Source organism: Octopus bimaculoides, chromosome 4 (assembly GCF_001194135.2).
Source record: "Octopus bimaculoides isolate UCB-OBI-ISO-001 chromosome 4, ASM119413v2, whole genome shotgun sequence".
NCBI classification, from domain to species: Eukaryota; Metazoa; Mollusca; class Cephalopoda; order Octopoda; family Octopodidae; genus Octopus; species Octopus bimaculoides.
In genome coordinates this window covers 93,067,471-93,092,065 of record NC_068984.1, presented here as the reverse complement: position 1 = coordinate 93,092,065, position 24,595 = coordinate 93,067,471, and the positions used below count along the sequence as shown (strand labels likewise).

The 24,595-nt window shown below is 35.7% G+C and overlaps 1 protein-coding gene across 4 annotated transcripts in view; it reads right to left on the bottom strand.

Moving 5' to 3' along the window:
- The window catches only part of LOC106877781 (uncharacterized), a 234,168-nt gene that overhangs the window by 31,988 nt on the left and 177,585 nt on the right, over nucleotides 1-24,595 (bottom strand). For all 4 annotated transcript variants that reach the window (XM_052967253.1, XM_052967252.1, XM_052967255.1 and 1 more), the window contains 6 exons: nucleotides 19,148-19,282; nucleotides 18,516-18,606; nucleotides 14,973-15,097; nucleotides 11,944-12,072; nucleotides 2,704-2,797; nucleotides 1,422-1,531 (listed from right to left, as the gene is read on the bottom strand). In XM_052967253.1, the coding sequence (XP_052823213.1) occupies nucleotides 1,422-1,531; nucleotides 2,704-2,797; nucleotides 11,944-12,072; nucleotides 14,973-15,097; nucleotides 18,516-18,606; nucleotides 19,148-19,282 (684 nt within the window). The remainder of the gene's footprint in view (nucleotides 1-1,421; nucleotides 1,532-2,703; nucleotides 2,798-11,943; nucleotides 12,073-14,972; nucleotides 15,098-18,515; nucleotides 18,607-19,147; nucleotides 19,283-24,595) is intronic.

Genomic DNA, 24,595 nt, shown 5'->3' with positions numbered 1-24,595 from the left:
CACACACATACATACATATAAATTGGGTCATCCCATAAATAATGCATGAACTAAAAGACAGAGAGGGACAGAATACACTACCTGCAACAACTTGCTTTAAAAGCAGGTTGTAATTTAATTTGTACTTATTCTTAGTACAAGTTTTGAAGAGTGCAGTTCGATTTTAACAGTAATTTTTTGAAAGTTATAATGGAAGTGTCAAAGGAACATATTCAGCGTATTTGCTTTATGAGTTCAATGAAGGCAACAATGCAACAGAAAGTGCAGTATATGGGAATCGGACAGTAAGCATAAGTCAGTGTCAATGATGGTTTCAGAAATTCCAAGCTGGAAACTGCAGCCTAGAAGACGAGCTTCATCCTGGAAGATCTGTAAAGCTTGACAAAGACATCCTGCAAACCTTGGTGGAACAAAATCCCATTGTAACTGTTAAGGAACTAGCAGAGAAGCTTGGGTTTGGTGATTCAACCATTCATTGATACCAGCGCTAGAAGAAGAATGATCATCTTTGATTTCAAAATGAAAGGTTTTCTTCTATCAGGATATTGCTCAGCCACATACAGCAAGAAGGACATTCCAGAGGCTGGAGCAGTTTGAATGGGAAATGCTGCTCCATCCCCGATAATAGACTGTGATGCTTAACTGACATTACTTGCTCATATAATGTAAGATAATGAGAAAAAGAATATGAGAAATTAGAAAAAATACCAGAGCCTAAAATACAAACTTCAAAGAATAGGAGCCTTAAGAACAAGTTGCAAGAAGTTTGAGTGGTTAGTTGAAGATGTTGGACATCAAAATGAATTTCCTCTCTCTTTAAAAAGCCTGTTTGTTTGACACAACAAGGATGATAAGAAAGATGTTTGATATCTAAGGTTGTATAATGCAACTGGACATGTAGTAATCCAATGCTGGCAAAATATCAACAAAATGCTAAGTAAGCAATAATAAAAACAATAAGGATGGTTTCAAATTTTGGCACAAGCCTAGCAATTTTAGGGGGAGGGTGTTAGTTGATTGTATTGATCCCTAGTACTTAACTAGTATGTTACTGACCTGAAAGGGTGAAAGGCTAAGTTGACCCCAGCAGTATTAGAACTCAGACTGTAAAGAGCTGGAAGAAATGTAGCTAAACATTTTATGTGATGTGTATGGCAGAAACTGGGGAATGCTAGAGTTAACGTACTTCATGGTATTTAGTTTCATCCTCCAAGTTTACATCCCAAGATTCACTTTGCCATTCATCCACTTTACCTTTCATAGTATTGATAAACGAAATCCCAGACACATTTTAGTGTTAATCCAATCAATTTCAACCCAACAAATTTGTAATCTTGACCCAATGTAAGGAACCATTATTATCAAGCTATATTAAGAAAATAAAAATTAATCCAGACTCTTGTTGCTGGGAATTCCCTTACCATCATAGTATGAGAAAGAGGAGTAAGCTGACATTGCACTTGTGTTTGTTGTAATCTCAAGCAGTAAAATATGGTTTGGTTTAATTCTGAATGTCCATTTACATTCTTTCCTGTTAAACAAACAAAAAGAAAAAATGTTGAGAATTTGAAGCTATTATATAAGTTATATTATAATTAATCAATTAATGGCTTATGTTGGTGGGTTTTTAAAATGTTGGGGAGGCAGTAGTGAATGGTGTCCTTAGTAGTGGTGATGACTAATGATAGTAAAATTAGTGATTGTTCTTGTTAATTAGAACAAATCAGCTCCACTTGAGGAAGGTCAATTCACTGTTTGGATGTAGACTTTAGGCAGTTAGAATATGTAATATAGAAAGGGTTAATGGCGATGAATGTTATAGTAGCAGCAGCATGTTTTCATGATGTTGGAGAAGAAGAATTTCTTGCATCTCCTTCATAAAAATGCTTTGAAATTTTTTGGGGGTCATCAACTAAATTCATTTATTTCTTTCCTATATTATCAAATTAACATGAAAAATATATTTATCATAGCATTTTATGACCTTTTGTTGCTCTGTTCTTTCTCAACAGCTTTTGTTTATTGTTTTGAAATTTGAATAAATTTTACCCTTTTTCAAACATAAAAGTGCAAAGTCAGTGAAAATGAGCTTTTTGACAGCTACTTCTCTTTGCTTTCAGTCAAGGTCCCAAAGTCACCAAAATCATTTGAGACATTTGTGCTGTGTATGGAGAAGGCACTATTACTGAAACAAGTACACAGAAATGGTTTTCATGCTACAAGTAGGAGAAATTTGACTTCAGACTCTTTGCATTTTAGCTGATCTGTTCAGTTCAATGAGAAGCTATTGAATGAGCCCATCTGTGAGGGTCCATACCAATCCACTAGGGATGGTCTCATGATATCATCACCAGTCACCTTCACTTGATGGTGAAGGTGATGGTATCAATGTGCCATAGAAGTGAGCATAGAAAGCTATAAGCTTGTTGTGTGCAATGAGTTACACTGCTCATGGCTTTTTCACAACTTTCTTGGCTGTCAATAATGATAACTGAGGGAGGTTAGACTATTATGCTTGTTACGAATTAGAGGGAATAAATATTGAAGCCATGGAACAGAATATAAATAGTGAGATTATTATCCAATCACTAACATACTGGATGCAGCATGATCTTTTTTGTCTAGAGACTGAAATTTTAATGAAAGAGATATGTATTAATTAATGATCCTTGAACAAATACTAATAAGTAGGATAATACATACACATCAGGGTCAAATAGTGCAGTTTGTGGAACATTCAGGAATCTTTTTGGTCCACTGACGACATCAATAGTGGGGCTGAGGAAGCAGGAAGGAACTGTAAAATATTTTGGCAGATAAAAGATAAATGATTCACCAAGTCTTGTTGCCTTCATAAAAGCAGAATTTAGTTTCAGGTTTTGTAAACTATTAAACAGAAAGAAGATCCATATCTCCATAAAATAAGAAGCTAAATCTATCAGGAATATTTCATTTTTGTATTTTGAGAAGGTCATTATGCCAGTGAGAAACACATGCACTGTCTTTTTCAATTCTTTTATTATTATTACTCAACTACTTAACCAGTTAACTAATCAATTGTTTGATTAATCATTTGGTCAATCAAACAAAGTCCCTTTGAGTACTTTTATTACACTACCATTCAAACCTCATCAATGACATGCCATGTTTACTCCACATCTTCATCGAGTCTCCTAACTTACAGATTCTATATTTATATCTATTGGGATGGGAGAGTGTACAAGGTAAATTTCAGAAGTTTTGAGACTTTTTTAAGAGAAGCAGTTATAACTGCTCTACATTAATGTAATTTTACTATATAACTGTAATGTTAGTATATATTGTAATTTTAGTGTGTAATAATAAATTTAGTATATAATATCTAATAAACTGAGTTGCCAACTTTTTAAATCCAGATTGAAGAAGGTGGCTGTAACATACCCTAATAAACATTTCTTGTCACAGCTGACAATTTTCCAAAATGCAGATGGGCCATGAAGACAATCTGGAAGCTCACTATAAAGTTTTGTGATCAACTGGACAAAAATACAACAGAAACTTATGAAATGCTCCAGACTGTTTATGGATTAATTTATATGAGCTGAGCATCTATTTTTTGCTGGCACAAGAAGTTCCAGGATGGTATACAGGAGGTAAGAGAGGATGAAAGATGTGGGAAGGAGAGGGATGTTAGAATATCAGAGCTGAGTGAGAAAATTCACAATTCTCTAGATGAAGACCATTGTGTGTCAATAAAGACAATAAGTATACAGTTTGGAGTTGTTGTAGCAACTGTAGACAGAATTATTCATGAAGACCTGAATCTATACAAATTTTGTTCCCAGGATGCTCAGTGAGGAAATACTCATTCTTTATTGCTTTGAGTTATTAAAATGAAAGATGAAGAGAATCATTGAGTTGTGATTTTATCTGTACCATCACAAAAAGTAAAACAGCTGGATTTGAATGTCTATACACACATGACATGCATGCAACACCCCCTCCCAACACGTGCAAAGGCAAAGACACTAACTATAAAATAAATATCATCATCATTAACATTTAAAGTCCATTTTTCATGCTGGAATAGGCTATATGATTTGACAGGATCCAGCAAGCTGTAGGATTGTGTTGAGCTCTGATGTTAGTTCTACAGTTGGATACCCTTCCTAATGTCAACCACTCTACAAAGCATACTGGGTGTTTTTTCATATTGCCAGAAGAAGGAAAAAGGGGCAAAAGGAAAAAAGAATAGAGAAAACCCTCTTTGACTAAATGGGGATGGGTAGTATTTGAGAGGGAGACGTGGAGCAACAGTTTTATGCTAAATGTTGGGAGGCTAGAGTGTAATGGAAACAGAAGCCCAGGAGTCTTGCAATTGTGATACAAGACTACTTTGCAGTATATAAGGATGAATGGGAGTAGCTGGAAAGTTGGAAAGAATACAGTAGTGGTGGGGGGATAGGAGGTAAGTTTCATAACAGTGAAAGGAGAGATGGTTAGAGATGGGGGGGGGGATTATAGAGGAGAATGTAGCAAGTGATGGTGAGAGATATTGGAGTGTCTCAGGAATTTGATTATGGTAAAGTTTGATGGTAGATATGGGCAGTAATTGAGAATGATAGAGATAAGACTGGAGTATGTCAGAGAAAGAAAGAAAGAGGGGGACAGGGAGGAGGAGAGAGAAAGAGCAATGGCTGAAGGCACAGAAAAGAAATGACAGGTGGAAATAGTGTGGGAAGGGATGACAATGAGAAATGGAAGTGGTTTCAGGGGGAAAAAGGAGGAAGGTAACTGAGAGGGAGGGGATGTAACATGTGATTATCTTGCTCTCAGGTGATGACAGCAGCTGAATTGTAGCAAAGATAAAAGTGTGATGTGATGTAGAGCAAATGCTTGATTGGGTAGCAAGTGTGGAGCAGGGGTAGGGCCTTGAACATACAAACACAATGAAGGTGGTTTTAGGATATCATTTCTGCTGTGATGGATGGGTCTTCTCAGGCACAGAAAATCATCAATCATCTCTAAGGCTCAGCATCTTTAGATCAGTCTTCAAAACTCTGTCCAGGTCTTCCTGGGTTTCCTTTTTCCACAAGCTCCACCTGCTTTAAACAATCAACACTTCTTTATGCAACTATCTTCATCCATATGCATCATATGGCCAAACCAGTGCAGAAGCACTTCCACACTACATCTGATACCCCTTATGCTTAATTTTTCTCTTAGTACATTAATACTCTGTCATATATGTAGAACTGACATTCACATCCAATGGAACACACTAGCTCCATTTCTCTCTAGTCTTCACATGTCTTTTGCATTCAGAGCTTAATATCACACTACGATATTGCATTACTGTTTGTACGCAAGTATCATATAAACTTCCTTTTACTTAGAGAGAAAGACTTTTTATTGCCAACAGAGGTAAAAACTCTCTGAATTTTCTCCATCTTATTCTTAGTCTAACAATTTCACTTTCAGAACGTTCGTCTCTACTGCTGATTAAGCCACCTAGGTAGTAGAAATTATCTACTATCTCAAGGGAACCTCCATATTATTTGAGAAAATCAATTTTCTGTGAATCTTCAGTTTTTATGGCTCCTAACCACTCATACATTTCACAGAATTTACACCGTACACATATAGAGACACATGCCCACACACATATGCATAAGCACTCTTACAGAATCCAAACCATGCCACATAGATTCACACACACACATACACACACACACACACACACACACATACGTACACATGCATGCACACGCACACACACACACACACACACACACACACACACACACACTTTACCTCACACATATTCTCACTCACATTTCTATAAACATAACATTAGAATCTGTAAATTAGGAAACAGAGAGACCTGAAGCAGACTTGGAGTTGAGCGGGCATGTCATTGATGAGGTTTGAATGGTGGTGAAAGTCCTCTGAAGAACCTAGGTTTATCAACAATGATTAATCAAACAATCTATTAGCTAACTGAATAAATGGTCAACTAGTTGACTGGTAAAAATAAAAGAAATGAAATAGAGCCAATGCATGTATTTATTATTAGCATAATGATCCTCCTGAGATGTAACAGAAACTATCATGAATAAAATTACAATATCGCATACTTATTTCTAGCATATCTCATACTTATTTCTATGTGCTAGTCATTATAAATACTGTGATGTTGGAAGTCGAGGAGTCAATATAGTCGGGAAGTCAATATAGATAGTTGTGTTTTACTTGTCTAACTATACTGCTATTTCAGAGTGGGTGAAATAACAGTCCAACTGAGGATTACAACAGTGGCGACAAGGAATTAACAAACTCATAAGGAATTAACAAACTCATAAGGAATTAACAAACTCACCAGGATTAAACAAACTCACATAGAGTTACAAAACTCACAAAAGTTTTTTTGTGTAAATTTTAAGTATACAAAATCGCAAAATTATGGAAGATTTGTTGGCTGGTTTGCTCAAGTTGCAAAAACAGCAACAACAACAACTGAAAGAAGAACAACAACAATTACTATTACTGCAACAAATGCTGCAATTAATGAATTGTAGCATTTATTGCTGTAATAGTAATTGTTGTTGTTCTTCTTTCAGTTGTTGTTGTTGCTGTTTTTGCAACTTGAGCAAACCTTCATCTGGTTCATACTTAAATTCCATTATTGAGTTAACATTTCATTAAAAGAATGCTGTAAAGATGTTCTCGCCAGATTATGTTACTAACTCAATGATGGAATTTGAGTATGAACCAGATGAGGGAGTTATCTTCAAGGTGTACTATAGAAGATATGAACAGATCTTCAAAAAAGAGTGCAAAGATTGAGACAACAATATGAAAACACATCTAATCTTAAAAAAACTGGCAGCAGGAGAACATGAATGTTACAACGATTATGTACTTTTGAAAAAACTTTCTGATATAAACTTTAAAAATACAATAGACATATTATGTAAAATTTTAAGAAAGCAGAATGCTTTCTTTGTGGAAAAATTGGACATGTAAAAGCACACTATAAAACCAAGATGACAAAACGTTGGAACAGAGAAAAAAGAATAAACAAGATGTTGTTGAAAGAAAACGGTAATGTGACAAAGAGGAAATTTGTAAATGTGAAAATTAAAGATATAAGAGTAAAAAGGCTGTTAGATACTAGGAGTGATATTACCATTATGAATGAAGAAACTTGGAAGTATATCAGTAAGCTGAAATTAAGTAAATCTACTAAAGTAGCCCACAGTGTCATGGGTAAAAGATTTGTAGAAATGACTGTGCGAACCAAGGAGATGGTGACAAATGGAACAGGCTCCTTTTAACGCGTCGCACAATCGACACAAAATATATAACATAACATAAGAGAGCTCACATGTGAAATGCAAGGAAATGCCAGCAAGGAAAGAGAGAGACAACCATTAAAGATATATAGAGAATAAGGTCTATTGGTATAAACTAAAATGTCTGTGTAAGTGTGAGTGAGTGCGACATAATAACACAATATATATGACAGGCCGTCGTGTGAACAAGAGTGTGTATACATAAATATGTGTGTGTGAGTGAATGAGAAATACAGAGCATGGAAAAGAGTCTGTAACATGGACGATAAACATCCTGAACACAAAGATAAGAAAACACCAGTTCATAGTTCAGGTACACAGTAAATAGAAAGTCTGTATATAAGAGGTTGTGGCTTCAAAGCAGAGCTAAGTCACGTGATGTGAAGATGAGGCTTCTATGCCGAGCCGGTTACTTGAATACAGGAGATTCTCATAGGTTGATCTGGCTGTTACTTCGCGGTGGAAACAATTCACACTAACAGCGTCAGGAGAAGCTGCGGTTGCTGTTGGTAGCGTGTATGTAGTGGCATCATGTTGCCACTGGTGACGAGACTGTAGTAAACATTTGAACGGTGGTGTTGATGTCGTCACTGGAAACTGGCTGGTTGGTGTTCTGTGTGGTCAACGACCAGACCTCAGAGAAATCTGAAGCCGAGACAAACTGGCGTGGATAAAGCAGGCTATTTATAGAGAAAAAGGGGCTCCAGAAGCCTCTGAAAAACACTCTCTCACGTGACCTTATCAGAAGGCCACAATTGGTTGGTATGCACCCTGGTGCGAAACAGAACCAGTGACAAATGCCACGCAAATAAGAACCGATCAGAGTGATGGACACAGCAGGGTCCAAGGCGGGCTGAAGGCTAGATGTTACTCGCTACGTTCGCATTTGTAAATATATAACCGAGAGAGGTGGTTTCCCTACAGGTTGTATTTTGTAGGTGAATTTGTGTGTAATGTGACATTTCATGACCAAATGGAAAAGGTAAAGATATATGCATTCAAAAATTCAGTAAATCTACTTGGCACAGAGTGGATGTAACTGTTCAAAATGTGAAATGTGCCCATAATTGTTTTGTCTGGGAATATAGTCGGTTCAGTTGAAGGTTGTAATGTGGCTGAGGGATTGAAACGCAAAAGAAAACATTTATTTCCACTTGTTTTCTCAGATGAACTGGGCTGCTGCACAAAAATGAAGGCAAAAATTGTAATAAAACGAAGTGCAACACTTGTATTTAAGCCAAAACAGAATGTACGCATCATGGCGCTAGAACAGGTAAATAAGGAACTTGAAAGACTTGAAAGCCTAGGAATAATGGAGAAGATGGATCACTCAGATTGGGCAGCACTTATGGTCTATGTTAATAAGAAACATACTAAGTTAAGAGTTTGTGCAGATTTTTCAACGGGGTTGAATGATTGCTTAATCTCACATAACTACCCATTGCCAAGTCCTAAGGAAGTGTTTGCAAAACTGAATGGAGGGAATTTCTTCTCAAAATTAGACCTCTGGGAGGCATATTTACAAATCCAAGTAGAAGAAGAATGCTCACAATTATTAGCCATTAATACATACCATGGCTTATTTAAATTTAAGTGGCTTCTCTTCGGTGTAAAAGCAGCCCCTTCCATATTTCAACAAGTAATGGGTACAATGCTGGTGGACAGTGATTTTGCTATCACTTATCTAGATGATAACCTAATAAAAAGTGAATCACATGAACTACATGTAGAACACGTAAAGAGGGTATTCGAAAAGATAAGAGAACATGGTTTTAAGTAAAGTGAAGAAAAATATGAGTCCTTTCTGAAAAAAATTAAATACTTGGGCCAGATAATAGATAAAAACAGATGAAAACTGGATCCATCCATAGCAACTGTGATAAAAAATATGTCCACACCGAGTAATGTGACTATGCTACAAGCATTTTTGGGATTAGTGAATTATTATCAAAATTATATCCCCAATACACACAATGTAAGGGCCCCACTCAATGATCTGTTAAAGAAAAATGCAAAATGGTGCTGGACTGATAAGTGTCAGAAGGCATTTGACAAATTAAAACACATTTTAAAATTGAACTTATCATTAACGCATTTTGATCCAAAGTTGGATATTATATTGGCTACAAATGTGAGTGATTATAGTGAAGGAGAAGTGCTCCTACACAAATATGATGATGGGAGTAAAATGGCTATAGCTTATGCGTCACAATCATTACTACCAGCTGAAAAGAACCATAGCCAAATAGAAAAGGAAGTGTTAGCAATTATATTCAGTCTGAAAAAATTCCGTAGAGTTATTCATGGAAGAAGTTTCTGTCTACAAACAGACCATCACTCACTACTGTCAATATATAGTTCTAAAAAAGGAATACCAACACACACAGCAAATAGACTACAGCAATGGAGCCCTACATTATTGAATTATGATTACAAATTGGAATATTTACTGTCAAAAAAACTAGGGCATGTGGATGGTTTGTCCAGACTGATACCGAAACACTGTGAACCATTAAGATCAGAAGGAGAAATGAAAAAATGTAATGTGGAATGTGATACAAAAATTAATGGTGACCCTTGAAGATATAAAACTAGTTGTAGAAAAGACAAATTCATAATAGAAACGAATAGTGGACAAGAAAAGTAAATAGGAACAAGATTGGTGTGAAACAAAACCAAGACATGAACCTATACTCAATTTGTGATGGCGTACTGATGTATGCACAGAGTAGTAATACCTGAAACATTGTAAAAGAAAATGTTGAGGGAATTTCATGTTGGACATCCAGATATTTTGAGGATGAAAGCTTTAATACGTAACTACATATACTGGCAGAAATGGATAGAGAAATTGAAAATTTAGTAAAAGGCTGCAGAGGGTGTGCTCTAGCAGCAAAATTACCAACAATAAAAAGTGAAACTTGGCCAAAAGTAGATGTTCTATCGTTGAGACTACACATCGATTTCACTGGTCTCTCAAATGGTTCATACTACTTAGTGATAGTAGATAGTAGATAGTTTCTCTAAATGGCCAAACATTCATAAGTGCAAAAAGCCAACCTCCTCAGCTGTGACAAACTTTTTACATGAGCTGTTTGCGAGATTTGGTGTCCCAAACACAATAGTGTCTGATAATGGAATGCAATTTGTGTCTTTTCAGTTAAAAAAATTTCGTAAAACGTTTGCTGTTGAACATGTAACTATGGCACCATACCATTCCAGATCTAACGGACAAGCAGAACACTATGTTGATACATTTAAGAGAGCCCTAAGAAAGTTGAATAAGGAAGTCATGGATTATGTAGCTCTACAACAATTCTTAAGAGTATACTGTATGACACCAAATTCAAATACACCAGCAGGTATGTCACCAGTGGAACTGATGTTTGCGAGGAAAATAAAATCAGTCTTCGACAAATTGCTACCTGGCAAGAAAAGAAAAGTTGCTATGGATAATACAGCAAGATATTTCAAAATTGGTGAAAGTGTATTTGTTATGGCATATAAGAACAGAAAACAAAGTTGGAAACATGGTGTGATTACCAAATGCATAGCAAAAATGCTATACATGGTAAAAGGAAGAAAAGGGGTATACAAGAGATACATGAACTAACTAAAGATTCATTGAGAATGGAAGAACCTAAGAGAATGGAAAAATCAATGGAATGGTTATATAATGCTTTTCAAGTCCCAACACCACTACAAATAATTGAACCCAGATACACAAGCAAAAGAAAAAGAAAACGTATGGAGTTCCTGAAAGCGGATGCCGAACGAAAAAGATATTAAATATGTAACTGTATGAAAAAAACAAAAACTCAAAAAGAAGGAAGTGAGATGATGTAAAAATTATTACTAATAAAAGAAATAAAATTATACTCCCTAAAAAAGAAAAACTTAAAAGGGAGATGTTATAGAGAGAATAGTAACACCCCTCCCATGTGATGAGTTGTATGTGATAATCATTACAAATACTGTGATATAGGAAGTTGAGGAGTGTCAGTTCAGTAGTCCAAGATAGATAGTTGTGTTTTTACTTGTCTAACTAACTATACTGCTATACTGGAGTGGGTGTTATAATAGTTCAATAGAGGATACAACACATTGTAATATTTTCTCATAGCAAGACATGTTTTTTATAGAAGGTTAGAAATGAACAACTTCACTTGTGTGATGATGCCCATTTACAACCATCATGTGATGTTAGGACAAGGGTACATATGAATGCATGCACACACACAACAGGTGTCTTTCAGTTTCCATCCACCACACTCACTCCAAGACCACATAACTGGCAAGCAAGCTTCTTAACCATACACCTATGCCATGTAAAAAATACTCAGTCAACTCTATGAGGTGGTTGGTATTAGAAAGGGCATTTAGCTGTAAAGATCATGCCAAAACAGATACTGAAGCCTGGTGTAGTCTTCTATCTGGCTGGCTCCTGTCAAACTGTCTAACTCATGCCAGCATGGAAGATGGACGTTAAATGATGATGATATATATATATATTCAATTAAATATGCCCACCTTTTAAAAAAAATTGGTCTTGTAAACTAGTCAGAAATCAATGTTAAACATGAAAAATAAATGTTGGTACACAACTTACCTGTTACAGATTTAACATAAAGAAGTATGAGGAATTTACATTGAGTTTTCTTTAGGTATTGAATGTGTATACTTTTTGCTTGCATGGAGACTTGATGATTAGAATAACCAGTTTCAGATGGAAAAGATACTACAAAAGATTATAATAATATACTTCCATTTTTAGAATACTAAAATAACTTTTTCTTTCATTACTCACAAAGGAAAATTATACTTGAAAATTAAGAGTGAAATATTAAAATAAAATTGAAAATCTTGGTCATGTTTTCTTTTCTATACCATAAAGTTTGTAGGAGATTGTTTCACTAGAGTTTGTTTCAGTTAACATGTTGTTAAATGGATATCAAACAGTTTATAAGGCCATGAGACTGAAGAGAAGTCGTCTTATCCTGCATCAGATAGCTGAAGGCATGCTGCCCAACTTAGTATGAAAAGAAATGAAATTGGACATCAAACAGACAGTAAACCACTAGAATGACCAACTTTGGAGTGTATCTTGCTCTGTTGAGTGTAGACTCGTAAATCACAGGATAAAATGTATGTCTGTTAGAGTGTGAACAAAAAGTACAGAAAGAAGATTTTCTATAGAGTATTGGAAGGGAAAGATAAAAAGATATACATTAAAATAATTAGAAAAAACAAGCAACCGATCTGGTCCATTCCATTTGTTGTCCCTTACCAGAAAATCCTCCTTATTACACCTTCTGACAAAAATGAATCCTCTGTCCAGTTCCTGATTCCCCTGATAGATAGATATACATTTTTATTTTTATTTCTATACGGTTGAAATAATTTATTTTTTTCTTATGCTGTCCCTTAAAATCATATCCTCTTAGTCATATTGCTTTGGTTATTGTACTCACTCATATACTCATTTATTTATTTATTTACTTGTCTAAATTTAATTTAATTTAATTCAGTTTAATCTAGTTTGAATGTTATTTTGCTCTCCTACTTGCCCATAGTGGCCACGGTTTTTTTATCCATTTATTTTTTTATTTATTTATTTACTTATTTATTTATCTGATTTGTTTTTGTGTTATCTGTTAACTATCAACGAACTAGAACCACATCAAAGTTGTCAAAAAAATAGCTGACCAATTAGGTTGCAGGACTGACTACAACCACTGCACACAAGGATTCAGAGACTTGTTGACTGAAAAAATAATGAACACGAACACAGTACTTTGTTCATCACCTGGTGCCATACTCTCTTTAGTACCAACTAGCATCCTACATATAAACTTCCACCTCTGAAACATGGACCATACTTTCAAACCCACCACTGTAAACACAAGCATAATGTGTATTTATAAGTAAACAAAATAAGAACCACTGCCTGAATTTACCCTTCCTAAAAAACTCATCCTTAGAACGAATATACCTACCTATCCACCACTGGACAAAATAACATGAATCATGGAAGGCAATACTTTCGCTTTCTTATAACTAATCCATTTTACTAAATTTTACTCCTCTCACACCCTAAGTCTTGCTCCTATTCTTCTTATGTCCTCTTCAATAAGAAAAATATACTGTACCTATTAGTAACTGACTCTTGTATGTGTCGACTCTCCTAACGATTTAGACCCTCTGATGAAGCCTAGAGGCACACTCAACATCCAAACACTATCTACCCATCCCTACAGAACACTGAAGAGATGGAGCTTGCATGGAGAATATTATGGCCTCTTGGCAGAAACGGTGTGAAAGCTTCACATGCAACACACAGTTGTTCTTGTGAAATCAAAGCCCATTCCAGGAGCAGTTTTGCTTTCAAAGTGTTGAGCAAAGCAGGAGAAGTGCTCAAGACCCTCATCTCCAAAATGAGCCAAACAGAAAAATCCAACAAGTTGAGATTGGGACTTCTTAAGAGCCATACATCCTTGCCTATGAGCGATGGAATGTTTTTCTGAATCCAGTGTTGTGTCTGTTTGGAGCTGTAGGATGGTGCTAAGTCTTGTTGGTGGCTTCAAGGTGCACCGTGAAAGTGTTCATTCACCCATGGAAGCAGTTCAGCTTCCAAGATGTCACTTATGTATTGCTGGGTTTTAATGTTAACATCTGAGGGCACAAAAACAAGAGGAGACCTTCCAATGGTTGTCACAGTTGCCCAAACCATAACAGACTGAATTTGGACGTTGATTTACGAGTCTACACTCAACAGAGCAAGATACACTCCAAAGTTGGTCATTCTAGTGATTTATTGTCTGTTTGATGTCCAATTTCTTTTCATCAGTGAATACTAAGTTGGGCAGCATGCCTTCAGCTATCTGATGCAGGATAAGACGACTTCTCTTCAGTCTCATGGCCTTATAAACTTGTGTGAGCACGTGATGGTAGATCATCTTGTAGGGGTGGGTTCTGAGATTGTCCTTCAGTACTCAATACATTGATGTTCAGCTTATTTTTGCTGTGGCAGCCAGTTTTCTGAGAGAATGATGAGGATTTCACCATATCTTTTCTCTGGTACTTTTGATAAGCTGAGGGGTCTTCACACTTCCTTTTCGACTATGTCCAGGTTGATCAGTGGTGGAACCAGTCTCTTGAAATTTCTTGACAATTTTCCAGACTATTGTTCAGTTAATTTTAAGCTATATTATTTTCACCTCCTTTGTGGAGGGTTGTGATTGTATTTTGGTCTATAGCCATTAGCTAATTTATAAATCTGAATTTATATAGTCTGAAACAAAAAGCAGGCACACTAAAGTTTTATAATGATGTATAATTTTCATATTTTATCACATTTATTAACAGTTAGTAAAGTCCAAAGCTTTGGCTGCCTTAATTTCAGGACACCCTGTATATATCTATGTGTGTGTGCCTTTGCATCTCTGCTTGTCTCTCCCACTACTTGACAACTAGTCTCCATAACTTATTGGTTTGGCAAAAGAGACCAATAGAATAAGTACTAGGCTTTATGTCCTGGGGTAGATTTGTGCAACTAAAATTTTTCAAGGCAGTGCTTCAGCATGGCCATAGTCAAATAACTGAAACAAATAAAAGATAAAAGATACAGTAAGAACTTACAATTATTTATCGACATGTCAAGATAACTTGGCAGACATGAGTTGTTAATATCAAGTTGCTGTAAATTTAATTCAATGTAGGAAGATTCATCTGTGTGAAGTGTGAAGTGGCAATAATCTGGTAAGCTGAAATATTAATGACATTCAGTTATGTAATATTTTTACACTCAATTAAACAAGGTGTATTACAGAAGTTGAGACTTTTTCAGGAGAGAGATTTATTTCAAAGTGCAAAACTTTAATCTTCTTCAAAGTAAGATCCCTTGACTTCAATGCACCTGTAGCACTCTAACTACTTCATGAAGGTGCCATGGAAGACCTCTAAAATGTCATAACCCCCTTCATCGTCTTCAAAATGACTGCCTGAGGTTCTCCTTTAGCTTGGGGAGTAATCAAAAGTCACAGGAAGCAAAGTCTGGACTGTAGAGTTTTGATGCCTATCTTTAACAAGTACTTGATCACCAGAATAGTAATAATAGATCCAGCTTTTGTTATCAAAGATGCAAGTATTCTAAAATTGGAGGTAATAAGGTCAATCATCTCTTTGTTGTCACCAATGCGCCTTTCCCTCTGTTTGTCACTGAACATCCTGGGAACAAACTTTGCACAAATTTTGTTCATGTTTAGATCTTCATGAATAATTCTTCATGTACAATTGCCACATCAACATCAAACTATGCTTTTTATACATGGTGATCATCATCCAGAGAGTTGTGAATTTTCTTATCCAACTCTGATATTCTGGCATCCCTCTCCTTCCCACATCTTTCATCTTCTCTGACCTCCTCTATACCATCCTTGAACTACTTATACAAGTGAAACACAGATGCTCAGCTCATATAAGTTAATCCATAAGCAGTCTGGAGCATTTCATAAGTTTCAGTAGCATTTTTGCCCAGTTTATCACAAAACTTTATTGCATAACAAGGTTCTAAATTGTATTCTCAGCCTGACTGCATTCTGCAAGCTAGTTAGCTGTGATAAGCAATGTTTAGTAGGGTGTGTTCAAAGTGTTCTTACAGCCATCTCCTTCAATCTTGTATAAAAAAAGTTGGCAGTTCAGTTTATTTGATGAATAGTAATGATACACTAAAATTACAATAATGTAGGACAGTTATGACTGCCTCTCCTAAAAGATTCTCAAACCTTCTGGAATGCACCATATACAATGATGAAGTTCACATTGATTTTTATTCTTAGAATTGACTAACAATTGACAAACTATCAGTAATATATTTAGGCTGATTTAGTTGACAATAGTCCACCTCTTACAGAGTTTAGTCATGTTGTTAACTAAAGGAAATCAATATTCCTCAGTTAAAGAAAATTTTAAATAAATCTAATTGCTTAGCATTTTTCTTATACAGCTTTACATTTTCTAGACAGCTTGATATTTTCAAAACATTCAGCTATCAGTGGATGATTAACTCTATTGATGTCTCCAAAATATACTCAATGATTTCAGTTTAGCAACTCAAGTCAATGAAAATTTTTCACAATGGTAAGCTGCACTTTTACTCAGTAATTATTCATACAAAAATGGACTAGACTAGAAACAGTTATGTCTCAGCCTTGTACAATGTGTAACATAGGTAAATAGAAATGAACTATTAACCCTCCAACCAATAGTCTAATACAGGGGATAATTTAGAAAGCCATGAATATGAGATATTCTGTATAGGAGGGAGCTATGACTATAATATATTCTGTGCAAAGGATATAGAAGCTAGAAAGTCACCTTCAATATCATTTTGTTTTATTAAATAAATGATAAAGAACAGTCTTATAAGATATTTGGATTCAAGAGATGAATCTATGGTTTAATTTATGGTTTATTAAGGACATATATTCTAGGACACCCAACATTATAATTTATTAAGAACACATATTAAGGACACCCAGCATACTAGAAGTAGCAGCCAAAACTTCCTTAAATGACGTCTTACATTCTTAAAAAAAGGAACACATACAAAGGATGATGTAGTCCTTCATACATTCTGTCTGAAAGAGAAGACAGGATGGACACTGGTGGAATGCATTGATCTAATCAATCAAAGTCAATCTATGGCTGAACATCAACATAGACCACTGGCTCCTGTTTCCAAGTTAGACAATATAATTGAGGAATGTGCTACACAAAGCATAGAAAGATAGTTACAAATCAATTGAAATCTTACAAACTCATGCAAGAGCTTTGTGCAATTATTCAACCTGATAGTGACAGTCGCTAAATTGCCCTCAAATCAAACATTATCACCTTACAAAAAAGGAAGGACACACTGAATAGTATAGTCATAAAAAAGATAGTATGATCATGATGGAAAAAATTTCATTAAGGTTCTGCTCAATCAGAATAAAACTGGAGTGAAACTATAACAGCAATAACATTAGATGGAAATTATGCAGAAACCTCTGTGTGTATGTGTGTGTGTGTGTGTGTGTGTGAGAGAGAGAGAGAGAGAGAGAAAGAGAGAGAACTGATGAAAAACTCGATACTGCCCCAGCAGTATCAAGTTTGGTGCTTAAAGTATCCTGAATTGAAATCCAATTGCTATGACTTTCATATATTTCCTTCCAAATCAATATAAAATATGTTTAATCACCTATGAAAATGTGCTGTGATCTTTATTGCATATTTTGGCAGAGATGAAAATTTTTATCTTATATCTTGAAACTTAGCTTTTTAATGATCCATGCATTAAATATATTAACACTAAATTCAAGTAGAAAAAAATGTGGTAAAAAAATATATCATTAATCGATGACTCATCTTTTCAGTTTCCCATGAGGTATGAAAGATAACTTCAGATAAGTTTGAATATTATTCTGATTTCTTTTGATGACCTTCACCGTCCTGTACTTGCTGAATAAGTTGCAAAATTATAAAAGGTTGTGCATTTAATTTTGTAGAAAAATAGTATTGTTTAAAGGTTAAAACCCTTTAAACAATTCTAAATAAATAATCTCTAAACAAGTAAGTAAATGTGCTAAAGTCCATCGTTTCCAGATGATTAACTGCAATCAGTCAAATTTGCATATTATAATAATCAGTTATACTCATTATCTCACAAAATTGGCTAAGGACCGAGGAAATTAAATTGCAATAGAATTATTTACCTCAATCAAGTTTTGATATCAAGACCAGCACAAGATGCCTGTATCTCTGTTTGATTTTCCAGAATGATGTTATCTAGTTCTGTTGTGATTGTTCTTTCTGTTAATCTCTGACAGAACAGACTCATGATGGAACAGACCCATGATCATGGGTATTCCAGTCATGATTATCCAGCCTTTTAAAGGAATCTAGAACTAAGTTATCTATTGTATTCTTTACTCTGGTAATAGTGCGTGATTTCAGGCAGTTTGAGTGACTTCTTTGCTTGATTCATGCTGTGCTTTATATCATTTGCAAGTAGAGTAAAGCAAAGTACTTTCTTTGCGTTAAGAAACTATTCTGTCTATTGTAGCATGAAGAAATGGATGCAAATCATTGAGAAAATTAGAATGAAAGGAAAAGTGACTAAAGTACAAATTGTTTACTTACTTGTAATCAGTTCCACTAGCTGTTGATATCATAAACTGATCCTTAATTCCAGGATATTTGTATACTTTATTTTCTGGACAGGTTTCCTTTGCTAGAAATAAATTGAGAATATCAATCCTGTAACAACAAAATACTTATATCTTAATAGTCTTTGTTTAATGAAAGTCATTTAAAAATTATACTGTAGCTAATGAAACTATGTTGATGATATACACATATACATGTATTTCCTCTCTATCTGTATATATTATCTTTTCTTTTACTTGTTTCAATCATTAGATAGTGAGCATGCTGGGGCACTGCCTTGAAGAATTTTAGTTGAATGAACTAACTCCAGTACTTGTTTTTTTTTTTAAGCCTGGTATTTATGCTCAAGATTATCAGTTGCACCTGCTAATCTTTCTCATCATCCTTACCCCCATCACCTCCCCCTCCTCCCAACTCTATTTTGCCCCACCTCCCTTGTACATGTTTTAATATCATCAACCTGCAGAAGTTTAAGATGACTATCAACAACAATCTCACCAACTTTTGAAGACATGAAATCATCATGGGTGGCTTATTTCTTGCTGTATATAAGAAAAATTACTAAATATTTTTAGAGTAGAACGGTCAGAAAGAAAACAAGTTACCTTTAGGAATAGCTTTGTAAGTGAGAATGAAACCAGAACTGAATATATTTGGTTTGTTGTAGAATAAACCTAGCATGGAGGTCTTTGTTGTATACTGATGGATTTTTTGATTCAAATGCTCAATTAGAGTGTTTCCTGAAAATGTTAAGATATAAAAAATAAAATGTATTTCACAGAATGTTTTACCATACTAACATATACATTCACTATTAGAATGTTAATAATATTAATACGCTTAGTTTTGTATGCTTTTATCAGTACCTGTGGTGTGTCACACTTCAAAGAAGCGAGCGAGAGGAGGACAGAGAGGAAGTAACAGAGAAAGAGAGAGTGAGAGAGAAAGAGAGAGTGGGAGAGAAAGAGAGAGAGAGTGAGAGAAAAAGAGAGAGAGAGAGAGAGTGAGAGAGAGAAAGGGAGAGAGAGAGTGAGAGAGAAAAAGGGAGAGTGAGAGAGAAAAAGAGAGAGTGAGAGAGAAAGAGAGAGAGTGATAGAGAAAGAGAGAGAGAGTGATAGAGAAAGAGAGTGGCGACGGGTTCGTTTTGCGTTTTTAAATGTTTCAGAGAGGAAGTAAGAGAGAAAGAGACAGAGTGAGAGAGTGAGAGAGGAAGAGAGTGAGAGACAAATGAGAGTGAAAGAGACAGTGATTGGTGATGGTGTTCATTTTGTGTTTTTAAATGTTTATCACATTGCAAGAAAAGTAGATACATAGATCGGAAGTAAAGTTGATACATAGATACATACACTAGGCGTAGGAGTGGCTATGTGGTAAGTAGCTTGCTTACGAACCACATGGTTCTGGGTTCAGTCCCACTGCATGGCACCTTGCGTAAGTGTCTTCTACTATAGCCTCGGGCCAACCAAAGCCTTGTGAGTGGATTTGGTAGATGGAAACTGAAAGAAGCCCATCATATATATACATACATATATATATATATATATATATATACACATATGTATATGTTTGTGTGTCTGTGTTTGTCCCCCCAACATCGCTTGACAACCGATGCTGGTGTGCTTATGTCCCTGTAACTTAGCAGTTCAGCAAAAGACACTGATAGAATAAGTACTAGGCTTACAAAGAATAAGTCCTGGGGTCGATTTGCTCGACTAAAGGCGGTGCTCAAGCATGGCCACAGTTAAATGACTGAAACAGGTAAAAGATTAAAAGAGTACACACATTGTTAAATTAAAAGCAGGAGAGAGGAGGAACACAGAGGAAGTGAGAGAGACAATAAATACATAGATCCATAAACACAGCAAATATTGGATGTCACTTTCACTTTTCATTACCACATGAGGATAAAATTAACTCGCAAGTAGCTGAGTACTCCACAGACATGCATACCATAAGGTAGTTATCAAAGAGATCCAGCCTCACACAGAATGTGACAAGGCTGGCCCCTTTGACTTACAACTACAACTCATTTTTGCCAGCTGAGTGGACTGCAGCAAGGTGTACCTTGCTCAAAAAACACAGCCCGCCACAGGGAATCATACTCGTGACTCTTTATGATCGTGGGCCGAATACCCCTAACCACTGAGCCACGCACAGGTTCTAGTCTTTCTCATTCACAAAATGAGCCCCCTTTAATTTTGTTCCGATTACTTTTAATTTTAGTATATCAATGCAACTGTGAATTTTGAATCTCGTAAATTAAAGAATCTGATGCTATTTGGAATTAAAGTTGGGAAATTTGGGTAATTTTAACTAATCAACCGACAGCAAGGCATTAACAACTTGTTACTATGACAACCGCACATTGTGTTGTGTTTCACCCGCCTGTGTTGATTCTTCACACTACAAGATTTACTTCACCCGCGTGTTTCGTTTTAATAAAAGTTTATAGTTATCAATTAGAATTTTATTATAGATATTTTTCATCATTTGATTAATATTTTACATATTTTTCATATATAGCAAAAGTTGTTTACGATGTTAATAAAGTTTCTTGGCATTATGAAGGTGAATGGGGATCTTTACCCTTTGAACAGCACATCGAGAAATTAATTTTTTGTAACTAAACACTTTCAAACTTTGGACACTGGTAGTATGTGTCATATAAAATATCTTTTACTCTTAGTACTGTTGATAAAAGTTTGTATTTTCAAAGTTATTTTATGTTAAAGTTGTTGTATTTTGGTAATTTCAACCAATCAGTGACGTGTATTCAGCTGAATATAATTACTGCTGTTGTTTGTCAACAACAACTTCTGGCGGTGTATATTTTGTTTGTCACTGTTATTTATGACATATTTCATCTCAGTTACGTTTGTATAAATAAACGAGTATACCTGAAGCATGTTTACTTCATGGCACCACCACAATCGTTCGTGCATTTCTACTGCTTTTAGCTTTTTTCCTGTTTTTCAGCTACTATTTTCGGAAAGACATTTTTGTCCCCTCCCCCTCCAATTTCTTCATTTTTCACATTTTTCCATAACGCTAACCCTAAAATTCCAATCCTAACCCTAACTGTAACCCTAAAACCTTAACCCTAACCCTAAAACCCCAACCCTAACCCTAACCCTAACCTTAATTCTAAAACCCTATCCCTAACACTAAAGCCATAACCCTGACCCTAAAACCCTAACCCCTACCCTAAAACCTTATCCCTAACCCTAAAACCCTAACGCTGACTCTAAAACCCTAACCCTAACCCTAACCCTGAGTCCCCAAAGCTAAAACCAGTACAAACGCATGAACGATGTCATAAATAACAGTGACAAACAAAATATACACCGCGAATAGTTGTTGTTGACAAACAACGGCAGTAATTTTATTCAGCTGAATACACGTCATTGATTGGTTGAAATTACCGAAATACAACTTTAACATGAAATAACTTTGAAAATATAAACTTTTCTCAACAGCACTAAGAGTAAAAGATGTTTTATATGACACATACTACCAGTGTCCGGAGTTTGAAAGTCTTAACTTGTTTCGGTCATTTGACTGCGCCATGCTGGAGCACCGCCTTTAGTCGAGAAAATCGATCCCAGGACTTATTCTTTGTAAGCCTAGTACTTATTCTATTGGTCTCTTTTTGCTGAACCACTACGTTATGGGGACATAAACACACCAGCATCGGTTGTCAAGCGATGGTGGGGGGACAAACACAGACACACAAACACACACACACACATATATATATATATATATACACACATATATACGACGGGCTTCTTTCAGTTTCCGTCTACCAAATCCACTCACAAGGCTTTGGTCGGCCTGAGGCAATAGTAGAAGACACTTGCCCAAGGTGCCATGCAGTGGGACTGAACCCGGAACCATGTGGTTGGTAAGCAAGCTACTTACCACACAGCCACTCAAAGTGTTTAGTTACAAAAAATTAATTTCTCGATGTGCTGTTCAAAGGGAAAAGATCTGATGAATGGAATACATGAACTTAATACAGATAGCTTGGCATTATTTATGAATTCTGTATGCAAAAACATAAGATACAGGTATTCATTTTCTTGGGATAAATTCTTTGCTGACCAGTGTTATTCTTATCTTAATTTACAAATCCAAACACGAAAACGTTACTCAACTTTGAAGTTTTGGAGACAGATGTCCCCTTTTCACACACAAACACGACAGGTATACATAATACTGAAATATGCATAAAGGAAACACATGCAGACAAATATATTAATATAATTTTAACACCTAAGTGTGCAAAAACAAGAGGAGACCCTCCAATGGCTGTCACAGCCACCCAAACCATAACTGACTGTGGATTTTGATGTTGATTTATGAGTCTACCCTCAACAGAGCCTGATGCACTCTGAAGTTAGTCATTCTGGTGGTTTACATCTCATCAGTAAACACCAGGTTGGGCAGCATGCCTTCAGCAATCTGATACAGGATAAGACGACTTCTCTCCAGTCTCATAGCCTTACAAACTTGCATGAGCACATGACAGAGGATCATCTTGTAGGGATGGGTCCTGAGATCATCCTTCAGTACTCAATACATTGATGTTCAGCTTATTTTTGCTATAGTAACCAGTTTTCTGATGGGACAATGAAGATTCCACTGCATCTTTTCTCTGGTACTTTTGATAAGCTGAGGGGCCCGCACACTTCTTTTTGGGCCACATCCAGGTCAATCAATTTTCCAGACTATTGTTCAGTTAATCTAAAGCTTTTGCACTATAGTTGTATTATTTTCGCCTCCTTTGTGGAGGATTATGATTGTATTTTAGTCTATAGCCACTATCTCATTTATAAATCTGAATTTAGTCTGAAACAAAAAAGCAGATACACTAAGCTTTTATAATGATGCTTAATTTTTATATCATTTATTGATAGTTATTAAAGCCCGAAACTTTGGTTGCCTTAATTTTGGGACACACACACACACACACACACATATACTAGAAGAATTATATATATTAGCTGGGCCCGTGAAAAATTCACAGAAAACATTAAAAGTGTAAGCATCTGTAAACAGTGTACTGGTGCCATGAGAAATGTTTGTATATTGTGACTGTCTGTCTTTACATTCTGAGTTCAAATTCTGCCAAAGTCGACTTTGCCTTTCGTCCTTTGGAGCTCAATAAATTAAGTACCAGTTGTGTACTGGGATCGATCTAATCAACTGGTCCCCATAAAAGTTTCAGTATATTGTGACTGTTCCAGAATATAGAAAATAATGTAACACCAATGACTATATAATCCAAACAAAATATCTCTCACTCTTTCTTTCTCTTTCACTCTCCCTCTTTCTCTCTTACATCCTCTCTGTCCATCTCTCACTTCTTTGAAGTGTGACACACACCACAGGTACATACAAAAACAAAAAGTTAGCATATTAATATTATTGATAATGATGATTACTAACTGGAAAACAAAAGATGTAAGCATCTGTAAATTGTGTGCTGGTGCCATGAAAAATGTTTCTATATTGTGACAGTTACATGCTGCATGTGAAGCATTCACCCCTAGACGTAAGACTGTGATTCGAAACAGAGGTGGTCATATCGAATAAATGTGGCAATGTCATAATTGTGTTTCTTTTACCGTTGGATTGCAATGCTCACATCTGAAATATAACAATATTTTGCTTTGACAAAATTGAAAACATTTGATTGCCTTAATGTTAGGACACACTGTATTGGCTGGCCTCAAATCTCACCTGCGAACCCATGGAAAACAAACCTCACCCAGCTATTCTGATTATATGTCTGTGCACACGTTTGAATGTGGTGTGTGCCAGAGGGTTTGCAAATCCAATGGGGGTCTTAAAAGACATGTTAGGATCCACAATGAGCAGAACTTACTTGCAGGTATTGGTAGTGCAAATCAGAGGTGCAATCTGTGTGGGTGTTTTTTCAAAACACTGTCTGGTTTAAAAAGCCACATCAGACGCCATGAAAGGGCTAAGGTGTAGGTGCAGGAGGTGGTCAAACTCTGTTTAAGGAGTAGACAACCACCATATATATA